The sequence below is a fragment of the Homarus americanus genome, unplaced genomic scaffold (genome assembly GCF_018991925.1).
Source record: "Homarus americanus isolate GMGI-L3 unplaced genomic scaffold, GMGI_Hamer_2.0 scaffold25013, whole genome shotgun sequence".
Classification (NCBI taxonomy): Eukaryota; Metazoa; Arthropoda; class Malacostraca; order Decapoda; family Nephropidae; genus Homarus; species Homarus americanus.
In genome coordinates, this window is record NW_024722158.1 from 1,627,173 (window position 1) to 1,647,172 (window position 20,000).

At 38.7% G+C, this 20,000-nt stretch overlaps 1 protein-coding gene across 1 annotated transcript in view; it reads right to left on the reverse strand.

The window, feature by feature from the left end:
- Nucleotides 1–6,329: 6,329 nt before the first annotated feature.
- Nucleotides 6,330–20,000, reverse strand: part of LOC121862203 (protein HID1-like) — a 17,834-nt gene continuing 4,163 nt past the window's right edge. The window contains exon 3 of the mRNA XM_042360300.1: nt 6,330–6,376. Within this exon, the coding sequence (XP_042216234.1) occupies nt 6,343–6,376 (34 nt within the window). The 3' untranslated portion in view covers nt 6,330–6,342. The remainder of the gene's footprint in view (nt 6,377–20,000) is intronic.

A 20,000-nucleotide genomic window follows, 5' to 3' on the forward strand; every position in this document is an offset into this window, starting at 1 on the left:
ATCAGTGTGCCCCGTTCAGTTACATGTTGCTGACAGAAGCAAAACCATCTGGAGCTCTTCCAAGACAAACTTTAAGTATCAGTTCTGGATACAGACAAGTATTAACTAACACTTATTAAATGGGTGACTGATATCTGGTGTGTGGTGAGAACTGCTCCTACAACACACAGAGAAGGCTGACTAACTTTATCTGAAGGACCAGTTTGTTTTACTCTTTGTAATGATCACTAGTACCAAGAACAAGATCTGTGTCACTGAACATGTTATAAAATATCACAAATTTATTTATTTATTTTTTCACGAAAAACCATAAATCTACAATGGTGGACAGTCAGTCTGAAGTGCACAATGGTGATGGAATGTTAATGGGATATCCGAGGATTTAAATGATATTTAAAATACTAAATATATATACACAGTAATTACAATACTGTGCTGCATAAAGTAATATATATATAAATCACATTAATATTGAAAGTATTATATTATACTGTACAACTACTGTTCGTGCCAGAAAACTCAATAAGTATAACAGTGGTGACAAGACTGCGGCAGCAAAGATTTAATAGCTGCAATTCCCTGATACAGGTGGATTGTCTGCGATTATAACATGTCTTCACCTAAAACTTTCTAGTATTTGACATATACCTGTAATACTATTACCCTGTACTGCAGTGTCTATTACTGTATGGATAAACATATATATAATAATGCAGTACTAGACCATTTATCCATTTGCCAAAAAATTTAAGCCAATCATATTTATGATATGTTAACAAAAAGTGATAGCAATCACAAGAGGGCACAAGCCGGGTGTTGGAAACCTGACTGTTTGACGGGTGTTGTGGCCTCAGTCTTCTCACTCTGCTGGGGATTAATGTCAGGTTGAGGCGATGTCTCAGATGTAAAATTCCCAATACCCATTTGTGTTTTCTTTGCTGCTTTCAACCCATCTGTCAAATGAATCCTCAGATACTAGTCTGTTCATTATATACTCTTCCTGGCTCATGATTGACAGCTAGTAAACCAATAATTAATGAACTGCTCACTGTAAATTGACTCAGGTGATACCACCAAGAGGTTACTGCCCATTGTAATCACAGAACATACATCATAGTGCAGAACCGAGGTGTGATATTCCATGGCCAGACAGACTATGATCAACAATACCCTTTCTGTACAACAGGAAGGAGCTCAAGTCTCAACACTTTCAGGTGATGTTCTACCAAGGTAATAATAAATCATATACAGAACTTTGCAGTGATGTGAGCCAGACAAAAGAACACAAATGGCACTCCATTCTCAATTCAAGCTGGGCACAGTTAAGCTGGTGGGAACTCTTCAGGAGGCTGCTTGGGGGTGGCGATTGCTAACGTCTTGGGTGGTCATTAAAGGCTAAAATTAGCAATATTTACGTTAATTATTTCTCAGTGTGGACTCAATCACATCACTGATAGTTGTAAAAAGCTTGCTACTGGAGTCCTCTGATATACTGTACATTACTGTACTGTTCTCCTTTACAATACCAAGACAAAATGCTTTATATTTTTTTTAAAATTAATTATATTGTGAATCTTACTATTTCTATACTACTGATAGCTCTGGAGCTTTGGTCACTGTTAAGGTACAGATGGAATAAAATTCCCTGAACACTTGGTATCCTCTGGCATCTATATGGGTCATATATATGATTGGTTTGTGTCTAATAACCTTTGCTATTTGTCACATATTTGTCCTAAAACTCTCTCTAACACATAATAAAATATCTTAAATACAATAAAATTCCCGTCTCCGTCAGTTCCAGACAATCCCGATGGACTCACATGCGAATACTACTTAGTGTCGGGCCAATTTTGTCCTGAATTATCCAGGTCTCAGTTATACATTTCAGCCCCAACTTTTGTCTTTACACAAATATTATCTTGTTCATTTACTTAGACTAGAAGTTTTGTTCATGATGACTTAATATATTTGCTTCAGCTAAATACACCCTCTTAACACTGTAAACGCTGAGACTAGACAAAGGATTCGCTATTAAGGTGACCAACAGCTGAGTAATGTCAGTTCACCAAATAAGAGATGCACTGAAATATATGATCAGCCTAAAACAGACTTGATCCTGACCAGGATTCCCATTAAGTGACTCTCAGTCTTCATACATCTTGTAAGAACCACAAGGTCCCTTCTTGCTCTCACCTGGGGCTTACCTTAAACACAGGTGTCTACTAATAAAAAGGGTATGTTCTCAGACATCAACCTAAGTTCTTATTTTTTTGAGTGTTTTGTTGTTTATGATGTAAAAATAAGTACTGTACTGTAATAAAGTAAATGTAATAGATGTTAATGACTTAATACAACAATGTAAGATCTTCGAAAATGTGGACAAAACCATACAAGAAGAGATCTTTTTTGTGGTCAGAAATGTAAGTGTGGTGCACATACAGTATAAACTTCCTTGCATGTGTTTTGACAGGCACTGGGTAACACACCTTATGTCTTCTAGTGATGAGAGATACATAAGTAGATTGTCACATCTGGAGGCCCTAGACCTCAACAGTGAGTAAAAGATTCCCTTGTTGAGGGAAGATGTTTTTACAAAGGCTAGTTCATCTCTTGTTGGTCGCAAAGGGATCGCCTATAAGTTGCTTGATTAATTAAAACTCCGGTAAACTGAGAATGGGACGGCTGGCCGCCGCGGACTGGGGGTAAACTGCAAACGCCTGTTGGAGTTAGGTTAGGTTGGAGTTGAGTTGGGTTGGGTTGGGGTTGAAGTTGAGTTGAGTTAAGGTTGGGTTAGGTTTGAAAAGCGGTTTGGTTAGGTTGGGTTTGGTTGATTTAGGGTTAGATTGTCAACAAAGTTCATATGGCGGCCGGTCGGCGGCGAGAGTTCAGCGGCCAGTTGGGCACATTTCTGACGGATAAGCGTGACCGGATGTCTAGACCCGTCGCTTCGAACCTCCTGTTCCTCGGATAGCCTGCAATATACGCACTTCATGGCGAACAACAGCGTACCACTGCACACATTTTCACCACCACCAGCCTCCTTATCCCCTCACTCAAGCCACCCTCTCTCCTATAGATCCATCTCTGCAGCTCAAGAGTCAAGACCTACCAACAACATAATTGGAAACATTAACTGTTCAATATAGTGAGTGGAGACTTTACAGAAGCACAGGAAAACATTTATCATACAATGAGAACACAAACCAGGATGGAACAATCTCATAATAAGTATGCTGCTGGCCCACTACCTGCTGGGTGCAGTTGTATCAGCTCCTGTATGTACTGTAACCCACTACCTTCTGGGTGCAGTGTTTCAGCTCCTGTAAATATGCTGTAACCCTGCCTTCTGGGTACGAGTGTTTTCTTGGTACAACATTAAAACCAAACCAGAAACATTAGCAGTGTTAATATAGACAGAGGACAAAGGAGAGTTGTAAGCAAGGTGTAATATGTTGTATACAGAGAGTGAGTCCACAACAGATGGGTCTGTGACTAGCAATAACTCCTTACACAAGACAACGTTTAACATATAACTACACCTTCTACAGGCAACAAGAAAAAAAGATTAAAAGTAATACATAAACACAGGAATATATAAACTGTTTGTCCAATTAATGGGTATTTGTTCTTCTTTCTAAGCTAAGTAAAATATTTTGGTAGAAACTTGGCCACTGGTGAGTTGTGTACAGTACTGCTATACTTATCAGTCATGACAAAATTCACACAAGATTAAAATGTTTCACTAAAGGTGGATAAATTTTTTTTTTGTTCAATTTTAAAACATAAATTACTACCTAAGATATGCTGTACTTGGCTGTTGATAATTCTATACTAACTTATCATCAATGTTGATAAATACAGTCTATATAACACTACATGCATAACTCTTTGGTGATTTGCTGGCTCATGTTCTTATACTGTATAACTTTGGCTGGTCTGGCTCATGGTCGTTATGGGTATTAATGGTTCATGGTGGTTTGGGTTTTGTTTGGTGGTTTGGGTTTTGTTTGGTGTTGTGGGTGGTTTGTTGTTTGGTGTTGTGGAGCCTGGTTAATGGTTCATGGTGGTTGTGGGCCTCGTTAATGGTTCATGGTGGTTGTGGGCCTCGTTAATGGTTCATGGTGGTTTGTGGAGCCTGGTTAATGGTTCGTGGTGGTTTGTGGAGCTCATTAATGGTTCATGGTGGTTGTGGAGGTATCATTAATGGTTCACCGGTGGTTGTGGGCCTGGTTAATGGTTCTTGGTGGTTTGTGAGCCTCATTAATGGATTCATGGTAGTTGTGGAGCCTAGTTTAATGGTTCATGGTAGTTGTGGAGCCTTTTGTTTGGGTTGTGGTTTTTGGTTTGGTGGTTGTGTTTTTGGTTTGGTTGGGACTCGTTAATGGTTCATGGTGGTTGTGGAGCCTCATTAATAGTTCATGGTAGTTTGTTGGAGCTCGTTAATGGTTCATGGTGGTTGGTGTTTGTTATGGTGGTTGTGGGCCTCATTAATGGTTCATGGTAGTTTGTGGAGCCTCTTATTAATGGTTCATGGTGGTTGTGGAGCCTCATTAATGGTTCATGGTGGTTTGTGGAGCCTCATTAATGGTTCATGAGGTGGTTGTGGAGCCTCATTAATGGTTCATGGTGGTTTGTGGCCTCGTTAATGGTTCATGGTGGTTGTGGAGCCTCGTTAATGGTTCATGGTGGTTGTGGGCCTCGTTGATGTTCATGGTGGTTGTTGGAGCCTGTGTATTAGTTCATGGTGGTTGTGGAGCCTCGTTAATGGTTCATGGTGGTTTGTGGAGCCTCGTTAATGGTTCATGGTGGTTGTTGAGACTCATTAATGGTTCATGGGTAGTTTTATGGAGCCTAGTTAATGGTTCTGGTGGTTGTGGAGCCTCATTAGTGGTTCATGGTAGTTTGTGGAGCCTCGTTAATGGTTCTTGGTGGTTGTGGAGCCTCGTTAGTGGTTCATGGTAGTTGTTGGTGTTTTGTTGGGGTGGTTTTGGGAGCCTCATTAATGGTTCATGGTGGTTTGTGGACCTCATTAATGGTTTGGTGGTTTTGGAGCCTCATTAATGGTTCATGGTGGTTGTTGGAGCCTCATTATTGGTTCATGGTGGTTGTGGAGCTTTCGTTTAATGGTTCATGGTGGTTTTGGAGCCTCGTTAATGGTTCATGGGTAGTTGTTGACCTCGTTAATGGTTCTTGGTGGTTGTGGAGCCTCGTTAATGGTTCATGGTGGTTTGTGAGGCCTCGTTTGGTTCATGATGTGGTTGGTGGAGCCTCGTTAATGGTTCATGGTGGTTTATGGGCTCGTTATTGGTTCATGGTGGTTTTGGAGCCTGGGTTGTGGTTCATGGTGGTTGTGGAGCCTCGTTAGGTATTGTTCATGGTGGTTGGAGGAGCCTCGTTGGTGTTCATGTGGTGGTTGTGGAGCCTGTTTGTTTTGGGTGGTTGTGGATGTTAATGGTTCATGGTGGTTGTGGAGCCTGGGTTAATGGTTCATGGGTGGTTGTGGAGCCTGGGTTAATGGTTCATGGTGGTTGTGGAGCCTCGTTAGTGGTTCATGGTGGTTGTGGGCCTGGTTTGTGGTTCTATTTTGAACATGTGCATTTCTCTCAAAGATGTTTTAGACTTATCTATAATAGTGTTCCCATAGTAATGGATCTTGTGTTTAAGATTGTCAAAGCAACAAATAGGAGAACAGTAAGCTAAACCTTGTCATACATATATAATGTATTGATTCACTAACCTGAAGAACTATGTAGAGTACTTTTCTGTGGTGGTAAATATAAGCTGTTTCTGGCCACAACTATACCACCACATGTCATATAGTAAGTCATAGTTTCCTGTAATATTAATAAAACAAATTGCATAAATAAACGGATGCACTGTATTGTAACTTGATAAATTTCTCATAAATAGTGTCTAAACACACGTTTGTATAATAAATATATATGTTACAAACTGATTAAATTCCATAATGTATTGTTCTAGGGATTTAGATTCTTGGTGGAATGCCAGCTTATTAGATAGCGAAAATTTGCAGCTGTACAGTACAGTATGGTGCAGCGCAGCACAGTCTGTTCGAGTACGGTAACACAGCACACTACAGTGCAGTGCAGTTTGGTAGGCTGTGCAGTACAGTGATGTACAGTACAGTATGATTGGTACAGTTCAGTGCAGTTCAGTACATGTACAATGCAAAGTACAGTACAGTACAGTACAGTACAGTACAGCACATGTACAGTTCAGTACAGTACAGCACAGCACTACAGTGATGGTACGTTGGTACAGTGTTCAGTACAGTTCAGTGCAGTGCCAGTTTCTGCTGTATCTCAAAGAACTTTTACATCAGTTGTGCACCAGATTGGTGGGGTCAACATTTCTGAAAAGAATAAACTATGTCAAAATTTATCTTTAATTTTGTGTGACTGTGTAACCAGTGGTGGGGCTGTGTAAACAGTGGTGGGGCTGTGTGAGCAGTGGTGGCTGTGTAGCCAGTGGTGGGGCTGTGTAACCAGTGGTGGGGCTGTGTGAAGCAGTGGTGGGGCTGTGTAACCAGTGGTGGCCGTGTAACCAGTGGTGGGGCTGTGTAACAGTGGTGGGGCTGTGTTAGAGTGGGGTTCCCAGGGGGTCGAGTACTAGGCCTCTTGTTCATGGTACATAAACGATCTAGATGCTGGGATCAGTTGTGACATAAGCATGTTTGCAGATGACACCAAAATAGGGTGGCAGATTAATTTCGGGGCAGGATGCAAATGCACTACAGAAGGATCTAAATAAACTGCAGGGGTGGTCTAGTGGCAAATGAAATTCAACTTCCAGCAAGTGCTGGCGTACTTATGTTGGAAGAACAAATGCTGGCAGTGTATGCAGCCTTAACAATATCAACCTTGAGAAGGTGTGACTTGTGAAAGAGACTTGGGATGCTTATGGCCAGGACCTGACGTAGAATACAGTGAGTTAATGTGTCAAAATAAGGCAAACAGATTATTGGTGTTTATGTCTAGAGTGTTTAAGTAAGAGAGTGCAGAGGTCATGTTGCGAACTATATCTTGCGTAGTCAGACGCACCTCGATTATCTGTTTCGGTTCTGGTGCCTTGTTATAGAATGGATATCAATTCACTGAGTTTGGTGCGAAGAATGGCGAAAGGTGATTCGGGACTTGAAACCTTCATATCAGGATGGGTTAAAGAGACTAAACTGCATTCCTAGAAGACGAATGGTGTGGGGCTTGATGTTTTGGTGGGTGGGTTGGGATATAGATAAAGTTCTTATAATATCGAGGCAGGATGGGACTGAACAGCAGTTTAAGTTGGATGAGTTTAGGTTTTAGGAGGGAGATAGGAAGAACTGGTTTACAAATAGGGTTGGTGGACGAGTTGAGACAAGCTTAGCAACTTTTAGTAAGTGCTGGAGTGATGGAAGGTTTCAAAAGGCTGGATATGATTCATGGATGATATAGAGTGGTATTGAACTCTGAGCAGGAGCTGCATGCACAGTGCTTCAGTTCTTATTGAACTTCTTGATTTACTTATGTTTTTCTTATGTGGTACAGTACAGTAATGCAGTGCAGTACAGTACAGTACTACAGTACAGTACAGTGATGTGCACTACAGTACAGTACAGTAAGTACACTACAGTAGAGATGCAATTCAGTACACTACATTTACAATACAGTACAGTACATACAGTACAATTGAAAATGTACAGTACTAGAGTGAAGTACAGTACAGTGAGTAAATTACCAATACAGTACACTACAATGGTACAATTTCAGTGAAGTACAGTACAGTACAGTGCAATGCAGTACAGTGCACTTTGCAGTACAGTGCAGTGCAGTACGCTACAGTACGCTACTGTGCGCATACAGTACGGTACAATACAGTACAGTGCAGTACACTACAGTGCAATTACGGTACAGTACAGTACAGTACGGTATAGTACAGTAGAGTATACTACAGTGTACTACCAGTACGTTACAGTACAGTTCTAGGTACAATACATTTACACTACAATGTTGATTACAGTACGGTGCATTACAGTACACTACAGTACAGTGGAGTAAAGTGCAGTACAGTCACAGTGCAGTTTACCTTTACAGTTTACAGTACAGTACAGTACGGTGCACTGAGGTATGTGCATTACAATACAGTACAATACAGTGCAATACAGGTACACTGCAATTTTGTTTTACTACAGTACCTACAGTACAGTACAGTACAGTTCAGTACAATACCATACACTGATGCACTGATATGGTACAGTACAGTGTAGTACGGTACACTACAATAGTAAAGTGCAAATAAAGTACGGTACAGTACAGTACAGTACAGTACGAGTACTGTACATTACCAGTACAGTACACTACAGTACAGTACACTACAGTGTACAGTACAAGTACAGTACAATACAATACAATACACTGCAGTATAATGCAGTTGATGTTTGTGTTTTGTACACTGCAGTTGATACACTACAGTACAGTGCAGTAAAGTACGGTACAGTACCAGTGCACTACAGTCATTTTTTACAGTACAGTACACTACAGTACAATACAAGTACAGTAAACTACAGTACAATTCAGTACAGTACGGTACACTACAATGCAGTCACTACATGATACTACAGTACAGTACAATACAGTACAGTACAGTACAGTACACTACAGTACAGTACAGTACAGTACACTACAGTACCGGTACCTACACTACAGTACACTACGGTACGGTGCACTACAGTACAATTACAGTACACTACAGTACAGTGACAGTAAGTACAGTAGACACAATGAAGTACAGTTGCAGTACACTACACTTACAGTACACTACAGTACATTTACTACAGAAGTGCAGTACAGTACATTACAGTACACTACAGTACAGTACAGTACAGTGCACTAAAGTACAGTGCACTACAGTACAGTACAGCATAGTGCAATGCAGTACAGTATAGTACAGTGCAGTACATGATACAGTACAGTACAGTTAGTACAATACCATACGGTAGTATTTGTTACAGTACAGTACAGTGCAATTTTTGTACACAATTTCTGTACAGTTTACTTTCTGATGACAATTGCACAGTAAAGTATGGTACCTTTCTGGTACAGTACACTTTCTGGTACGATACAGTACAGTACACTACCACCTACACTACAGTACTACACTACACTACAGTACTCACACAGTACAGTACACACACAGTACTACAGTACAGTACAGTACAGTTCAGTACAATACCATACACTGCCAATACAATTTTAGTGCAGTAAGTACTACACTACAGTACAGTACAGTACAGTACAGTACAATACAGTACAGTACACTACAGTACAGTACAGTACACTACACAGTACACTACAGTACAGTGAAAGTACAGTACCCAGTGTACAGTACAGTACAACCACTGTACACTACACTACAGTACACTACAGTACAGTTACAGTACAGTACAGTACACTACAGTACACTAAAAGTACAGTACAGTACAGTACAGTACAGTACAATTTTTTTACACTACAGTACAGTACAATACACTGGTACACTACAGTACACTACAGTACAGTACAGTACAGTACACTACAATTGGTACAGTACACTACAATTGTACACTACAGTACCGTACAGTACACTAAATGCACAGTACAGTACAGTACAATTACAGTACACTATAGTACAGTACAGTACAGTACACTACTGGTACAGTAGTACAGTACATCTATACAGTACACTACACTACAGTACACTACAGTACAGTACAGTACAGTACAATTTACTACAATTACCAGTACACTACAGTACAGTACAATTACAGTACAGTACAATTACAGTACAGTATAGTGCAGTACAGTACACTACAGTACAGTTACAATTACAGTTCAGTACAATACCATACTAAGAGTACACTACAGTATAGTACAGTACAGTACAGTACACTACAGTACAGTACAGTACACTACTACAGTACAGTGCAGTAAAGTACAGTACACTACAGTACAGTATTACAGTACAATACTACAGTACAGTACAGTACACTACAGTACACTACACTACACTACAGTACACTACAGTACAGTACACTACAGTACAGTACAGTACAGTTCAGTACACTACATACACTACAGTACACTACAGTATAGTACAGTACACTACAGTACAGTACTACACTACAGTACAGTGTAGTAAGTACAGTACACTTTACAGTACAGTACAGTACAGTACAGTATACTACAGTACAGTACACTACAATTACACTACACTACAGTACAGTACAGTACAGTACATTACTACAGTACACTACAGTACACTACATTACACAGTACAGTGCAGTACAGTACACTATGCAGTACACTACACTGCAATTGCACTACAGTACACTACAGTACAATTGCGTGTACAAGTACAGTACACTACACTTCCTGATACACTACAGTACAGTACACTACACTACAGTACAGTACAGTACAGTACACACTGTGGTACAGTACAGTACACTACAGTACAGTACAGTACAGCACAACACAGTACAGTACAGTATAGTACAGTTACAGTACACTACAGTACACTACTGAAGTGCAGTACAGTTCAGTACATTACCATACTAGGTACACTACAGTATAGTACAGTACAGTACAGTACACTACAGTACAGTACACTACACTACAGTACAGAGTGCGTGAAATTTGATACACTAGTACGTACTATAGTACAGTACACTACAGTACAGTACAGTACACTACCACTACAGTACACTACAGTATAGTACAGTACACTACAATTGTGGTACACTACACTACAGTACAGTGCAGTAAATACAGTACACTACAGTACCAGTACAGTACAGGTACACTACGATACAATGCACTACACTACAGTACACTACAATTCAGTACAGTACAGTTACAGTAAGTACACTACACTACAGTACACTACAGTACACTACAGTACAGTACAGTATAGTACAGTACAGTACACTACAATTACAGTACAGTACACTACAGTATACTACAGTACACTATAGTACAGTTTACAGTACTACAGTACATTACACTACAGTACAGACATTACACTACAGTACAGTACACTACAAATTAAGTACAAGTACAGTAGGTACATACAGTACAGTACAGTACACTACAGTACAGTACACTGCAAGTACAGTACTGTACAGTACAGTACGTACAGTACACTACAGTACAGTACACTGAAATTTCAGTACCAGTGCCTCTAGTACAGTACAATTACAGTACATTACTACACTACAAGTACACTACACTACACTACAGTACAGTACAGTACAGTACAGTACACTACACTATTTCAGTATAGTACGTCAGTACTACAGTACAGTACAGTACACTACAGTACTACTACAGTACAGTATAGTACAGTACACTACAGTACACTATAGTACAGTACAGTACAGTACACTACAGTAAAGTACACTACACTACACTACAGTAAAGTACAGTACAGTGGTACAGTACAATTACAATACAGTACAGTACACTACAGTACACTACAGTACACTACACTACAGTACACTACAGTACAGAGTACACTACAGTACAGTACAGAGTACTAGGTACACTACAGTACAGTACATACAGTACAGCACAGCACAGTACAGTATAGTACAGTACTGTACACTACAGTGTACTACAGTACAGTACAGTTCAGTACAATACTCTACTAGAGTACACTGACAGTATAGTAAGTACAGTACACTACAGTACAGTACACTACACAGTATAGTGCAGTAAGTACAGTACACTACAGTACAGTACAGTACAGTTACACTACAGTACACTACACTACAGTACGGTACAGTACACTACAGTACAGTACACTACAGTACAGTTGTACAGTTCAGTACAATACATGTACACTACAGTACACTACAGTACAGTACAGTACAGTACACTACAGTACAGTACACTACACTACAGTACAGTATAGTAGTAAAATTACAACTACAGTACAGTACAAGAGTACAGTACACTACAGTACAGTACACTACAGTACAGTACAGTACAGTACAATTACACTACACTACAGTACACTACACTACACTACACTACAGTACACTACAGTACAGTACAGTACAGTACTACAGCTATCAGTACACTACAGTACACTATAGTATAGTACACTACAGTATAGTACAGTACACTACAGTACAGTACACTACAGTACAGTACAGTACACTACAGAGTACAGTACACTACAGTACAGTACAGTACACTACATGCAGTACAGTACATACAGTACAATACTACAGTACACTACAGTACAGTACACTACAATTAGTACAGTACAGTACACTACAGTACAGTACAGTTTTACTACAGTACAGAGTACAGTACACTACAGTACAGTACAGTACAGTACAGTACAATTACAATCACTACAGTACAGTACACTACAGTACAGTACAGTACAGTACAGTACACTTTACAGTACACTACACTACACTACAGTACACTACACTACAGTACAGTACACTACAGTACACTACAGTACAGTACAGTACACTACACTACAGTACACTACAGTACAGTACAGTACACGTACAGTACAGTACAGTACACTACAGTACAGTACACTAACTACAGTACAGTACAGTACAGTACACTACAGTACACTACAGTACACTACACTACAGTACACTACAGTACAGTACACTACTACAGTACACTACAGTACAGTACACTACAGTACAGTACAGTACAGTACAGTACAATTGCAGTACACTACAGTACACTACAGTACAGTACAGTACAGTACAGTACACTACACTGGTGCAGTACAGTACAGTACACTACACTACAGTACACTACACTACAGTACAGTACAGTACAGTACAGTACAGTACAGTACAGTACACTACAGTACACTACACTACAGTACAGTACAGTACAGTACACTACAATTACAGTACACTACAGTACACTACAGTACACTACAGTACTACACTACAGTACAATACAGTACAGTACAGTACAGTACAGTACACTACAGTACAGTACAGTACAGTACAGTACACTACAGTACAGTACACTACAGTACAGTACAGTGCAGTACAGTACAGTACAGTACACTACAGTACACTACAATACAGTACAGTACAGTACAGTACACTACAGTACATTACAGGTACAGTTCAGTACAGTACAGTACAGTACAGATACACTACAGTACAGTACACTACAGTACAGTACAGTACAGTACAGTACTACAGTACACTACAGTACACTACAGTACACTACAGTACGGTACAGTACAGTACAGTACAGTACAGTACAGTACAGTACAGTACAGTACACTACAGTACAGTACAGTACAGTACAGTACAGTACAGTACAGTACAGTACAGTACAGTACACTACAGTGCAGTACGGTACAGTACAGTACAGTACAGTACAGTACAGTACACTACAGTGCAGTACAGTACAGTACAGTGCAGTACAGTACAGTAAATCCTCCGATAACGATGGTTCTAATAACAACGATTCATATTTAATACCCTGGTTAATTTAGGACCCAATTCAATTAACACCATTACTTTATTCATACTTAAGACGAAAATAGAATAGAAAACAAAATAAAATAAAATTTTTATATAAATAACAACTAAATCCCAATCTGTATTACAATAAAACCACACAAAACACTCCTTGCACACGGAGGCTGCCGGGCTTGTGAGTGGTGACGCCAGCATCACTAGTATAAACAGTTGCAGCTGGCGGGCCTTTTGTTTTGATGCATCTGAACAGGAGAAAAACTTTCTCGGGTTTTTTACAGCATTTTTGAGTCCTTATTCAACATGAGCAAGAGAGCAAGTGATGGTAGTGCTGGTCCGATAGTTAAAAGAAAGCGTATAAGTTTAACCGAGAAACTAGATGTGTTAAAACGAAAAAGGTGAGAGGTCTGTGGATATTACAGGTTGTACCTCTCTAGTCCGGCATTCTCTGGTCCGGAAACTCCCGTGGTCCGGAACGATTTTAGTTTGTCCAATAGGTAGATAGGCAGCTTTTTTTTTTTTTATTATCTGAATTATTATTATTATTACAGGAGTATTAAATTTTTGCCCCTCAGGCCCCAATGTGGGTCAGTGACCTATGCCCGGGTGGGCTAATCCCCGTAAAAAAAAACAACAACAAAGCCGCGGGAAATTAAGGTTTGTTTACATCCGGCAGTTCGGCTGCTCTCTCTCTCTCTCTGCTTGTCTATACAGAGTACAACATTTAACCCTTCAATATATATGAGCAGTAAATAAGTGTTGCTTTCATATTCTTATGTAGAGTAATGACGATATGTTTTCACATGTGCGCACTTACATACGCGCAGTCTCACTTTTTTTTTACCATTAATGGTTAGCTGCTTATATTGTTCCATTTATTAACATTAAATAACATTACAGGTACTTCAAACAACCATATTAATTTTTTTACATTAATTTTACTACAGCTAAAATCAGGGTCTTATTTTCTTCAGTTTTATATGTAGAACCAATCAGTCACTGGTTTTGTAAGCTTTAACATAAACAATGCCGGCAGCCGTCTCGTCTCCTCTAATATTCCACGTATTATTAATAAATTGTATTGTTAATTTTGCACACACAAACATTAATTCAATAAAAACAAATTCAGAAACATTAATTAAAATATATATGAACAGTAAATAAGTGTTGCTTTCATATTCTTATGTAAAGTAATGACGATATGTTTTCACGTGTGCGCACTTACATACGCGATCTCTCTTTTTTCTTTACCATTATCGTTAGCTACTTCTATTGTTCCATTTATTAACATTAAATAACATTACTTAAAACAACCATATTAATTTTACTACAGCTACAACCAAGGTCTTATTTTCTTCAGTTTTATATGTAGAACCAGTCAGTCACTGGTTTTGTAATCAACGAAAACAATGCTGTGTCATTTCCTCGTGTGTTTTAATATTCTACGTATTATTAATGAATTGTATTGCTCATTTTGCACACATAAACATTAATTCAATAAAAAAGACATTCAGTAATAAACAATAATGAATCTTTTGTACATAAGAGAAATGACGCTGTTTACACGATTATGCACGTCGTCTGCACGTTGGCGGGCCGTTCAAACCCGTCGAAATTCAAGTTTCCACCATGAAAATTTTTATTAATTTTTTTTTTTTTTTTGTGTGTTCCAATAAAATACGTTGAATTAAAAAATCGCGAAATTTGAGAAGCTACTATACGACATTTAACCCTTCAATATGTCTTAAAAGAGACCATGATGCAGAGAAAGTGGTGCTAGTGCTTCCAAGCATAAGCACAAGTCACTATCTATCCAGGAAAGGGGTGAATTTCCATGGTCCGACAATTTCCATGGTCTGGCACCGGTCAGGTCCCGAGGTTGCCGGACTAGAGAGGTACAACCTGTATACGGAGCAAGCAATGAACATATTTTCTGAAGTGGATCCATTAACAAAACGAAGCATTAAAATTAACCGGGACGTGAACAACACATAAGACCTCTACATAAAGATGTATAATGAGAAAAGAAAGTGAAAGGTTCTTTAGACAACTTTATTACTCAAAGGCCAAAACCATCAACTTCAGCTACACCATCAAATTCAACATCATAAGCAGCTTCAACAACAACTTCAGGTTCACTAACAGTTTCAGCAACAGCTATGACATCTTTATGGAAAGCTACAGCTTCAGCCAGAGTTGAGCCTGATGACTTCGTCATCTGAGAAAAAACTCACACAACAACATTGGCTGTCCTTATGTTTTAGACTTTACCACCATTGGTGAGTTGAATTTTAGTTTTACATTCATAAATATTATTTAAAACATATATGAACAGTAAATGAGTGTTGCTTTCATATTCTTATGTAGAGAAATGATGATATGTTTTCACATGTACGCATTTACTGTTCATACGTTGGCATTCCCAATCCATCTCGCTTTTTTTTTTACCATTAGTGGTTAGCTACTTCTATTGTTCCATTTATTTACATTGAATAACATTACTTAAAACATATACAGCTAGACCCCGACTTACGACTGCTTCGACTTACGACCGTCGGGACTTACGATATAGATAAAAAAAAAAATTTTTTTTCAAAATGACACGCATTTTCTATACCGAAACGTTTCAAGTTAATGTAGTCTCCATGTATAATTAGAAAATTATGGGGGCCCCATGTGCATTCAGCTGACTACATTAAAGGTAAGTGCTCAGTCACACTGTATCCATTCCTCATTATTTATTACTTTTACTGTACTGTATTTCATTGTAGATTTTTTATTAAAAAAAAAAAAAAATTATGTTTTTATTTTTATTTTTTTATCTATGTCGGTCTTACGACCATTCGGACTTACGACCTGGATTTGGGTCCCTAACCCTGTCGTAAGTCGGGGTCTAGCTGTATATTAATATCTTTACATTAATTTTACTACAGCTACAACCAGGGTCTTATTTTCTTCAGTTTCAGATGGAGAACCATCGTCACGGGTGTAAACACCAACAACAAAGGCGTCCCATCTCCTCTTGTGTAACATATTTTTTATTTATATTGTACAGTTGGGTCTTCATTTACACGGTCAATTGAACCGGTGGAGAAATGCGTAAATGAAATAACAGAACATATGGGATTAATTGAAACAGAGACTGGGCCGACCCCCAAACTACACTTTTTTCGACACAATACGTACCTTGTGGTCAAAATAACATCTTAATTTTATGATGCTATGCACACACAATTAATAATTAAGAGAAATATCAATAATATTAGGTTTTTTAACACTTACGTTAGTAGAAAAGATGGCTGGGCACACGGGGATGGGGTGTTGGTTCCGAGGCAGAGGGCAGATTATTGGCCCTCACCTGTATCACTTGTATCAATTGTATCACTATCCACCACAGAGGCTTGCAGGGCCTCATTGTCAAACCCCTCAAAGTCCATTACCTCACTATCACTGACTTGGGCCGGCTGTGGTGGGTGGCGGGTGAAGAACTCGGTAATGTTTTAATGACTGGGCGACCTTGTGCGCACCCTGCCCGCGCCACTTCCTGCGTAAATGAGCAAATTTACCGCGTAATTAAAGCATTTCAATTCTGGTAAGGGACAGCGTAAATGACCAAACGCGTAAACAAAAACCGCGTAAATCCAGACTCAACTGTATAAGGTGCATTCATAAACATTTTTTAAAGAATATAGTTTACAATTTTCATTAATTGTATTGTTTTGGGGGAAAAGAGGGTAAAAAGCCACACAAAAGACATGAAAAGGTCACACTGGGGAACACATCTCATTATTATTGATTTATTTTAATGGTAATCAATGATACGATGATTCACCTTACACTGTAATGTTGGAGGACACATTACCGTCGTTAGTGTTTATTACAGGATGTTAATCATGTTCCGGGGTAATGGTTAGCCAGTACAGTTGGCAAGTTATCCGGTCTATTCCTTGACACTGGGTCATACAACTCGTTAACTTAGGGTGTGGTTGTTGTGTTGGCCACGGCTTCTACATCATAGACAAATTCACGCTCAGGTGGGTCTATGGCCGGCCATCCTCGAACACAAGGGGCAACCATTATTATTATACACATGGCTTGTTGCTTTGTACAAGGTTTGTGTTTTGAAACATAGGCAGTAGTGAAACTGTACAAACACAATCAGTTTTACACAAGAAAATTACCCAGACCATATACTGTACTGTAATGTACAGTTGTACCCCACTTAACGCGGTCAATTGAACCCAGAGGGTCCCGCGTTAAGTGAAAACCGCGTTAAGTGAATAACAGAACATATGGGATTAATTCCAATAGAACCCAGCCCGACCCCCAAACTCCACTTTTTGACGACAAATAACTATGTTGTAGTAAAAATAACATCTTAATTTTATGATGGTACATGCACACAATTAATACTTAAGAGAAATAGAGAAATACAGTCGCCAAGTTAATGTCCATTCAAATAATGGACTCAACTCCCTCCCCCTCTTCTCACACTACACTCACTGGCTCTTCCCTCTGAGAAATTTTTGGGGGAAAACCAGGTATAGTAATAAATAATTCCTCAAACTAAAGTTAGGATAATATAATTGACATTGCTGGATTCCTTGTAAGACCAGGAATATTTTGAATATAAATGTCATATATTTTTCACAAAAGATAACATATTTACTCAGAATAAACTTTACATCTAAAATTTGTATGTCTAATGCAAAATCTATGATGTTTATATTCAAAATGATCAGCAAATTGTAAGAATTCCAGCAATGTAAATTATATTCTGGCCGGATAATTTGTATGAATTTTATGAGCTAAAACAAATATCTTCAGTTAATAAAAAAAAAAAAATATTCTTCGACACTATCTGTCAATCAAAGTACCCCACCTTGCCTTCCCCCCCTCTTCCAACCGCGTGGTCAGTCCCAACCCTCCCCCCACCCCCCACCAATCCTCCATTCAAGAGTTTTTAACATTTAGTATTAAATAATACCTCAGATTAAAGTTAGGATAATATAATTGACATTGCTGGATTCCTTGTAAGACCAGGAATATTTTGAATATAAATGTCATATATTTTGGACAAAAGATAACATAATTACCTAGAGAACAATTTTTATCTAAAAATTGTATGTTTAATGCAAAATATATGTTGTTTATATTCAAAATGATCACCAAATTATAAGAATTCCAGCAATGTAAATTATATTCTGACCGGGTAATTTGTATGAATTTTATGAGCTAAAACAAATATCTTCAGTTAATAAAAAAAAAAATAATTCTTCACGGGGTAACAGATGGTCGGTCGGTCGGTCCCTCCCTCCCCCCCACCCCCCACCCCCCACCACCGTCCCAAGGAGATGTGTGGGATAACCACTAAATTTTAATAAATAATACCTCAAACTAAAGTTAGGATAATATAATTGACATTGCTGGATTCCTTGTAAGACCAGGAATATTTTGAATATAAATGTCATATATTTTGGACAAAAGATAACATAATTACCTAGAGAACAATTTTTATCTAAAAATTGTATGTTTAATGCAAAATATATGTTGTTTATATTCAAAATGATCACCAAATTATAAGAATTCCAGCAATGTAAATTATATTCTGGCTGGGTAATTTGTATGAATTTTATGAGCTAAAACAGGCAGTCAGGCAGGGTGGCGGGTGGTGCGAATCTAAAAATAGCTCTCGAGCCGGACACTCACCGCGTATATGATGAAAAATGCCGCGTTAAGTGAAAGTTCAGCTTTGGCAAGGCACCGCGTATATGCGAAAACGCGTTAAGTGAAAGCGCGTTAAGCGGGGTAATACTGTATTTGTATTTTTACCAAACAAATACTTACAGATACTGGCACCTGTGTACACCATGATGGGTACTATACTGTAACCATCAACATGATAACTATATCTTGCCAATGACATGGTATTTCTCACACACAGAGGAACTGTCAAAAGTACCGGCTTACCACAAGTGTCAGTTGTGGGAACATTAAGGAACAAACAGTTCACTTAAAAACTTGTACAGTAATGTCGTACACATATTGTGAACAAGGAATGCGGGAAAAAGAACCGTGTCATTTACCAGGGGAGAGCAAGTGGACCCCCTGCACTTCCCTGCGGACACCCATGGCTGTATACCTGGTGTTAGGTCAAGACGAAGCCACAATCACTTGTCCTCACAACTGACCATGCATTATATTACAGTTAAGAGTTTTTAAATAAGCAATCTTCAGAAACACTTTGCATATTTTAGGTTCATTTTTTCCCAATTTCTTGATAAGTAATATAATATTTGGGTACCTGTACAATTTGTTTAGTACAATACGTGGGGTAATTATAAACAGTGTAGAATATTATTACAGGAGGTTCCTGGGTTACGTACGTCTGACTTACAAACATCTGCTGATATAAAGGAGGTCCCATAAAGATAAACTTTGAATTTACATTTTTTATGGGAATTTTGTCATTTTATTTCTTCTT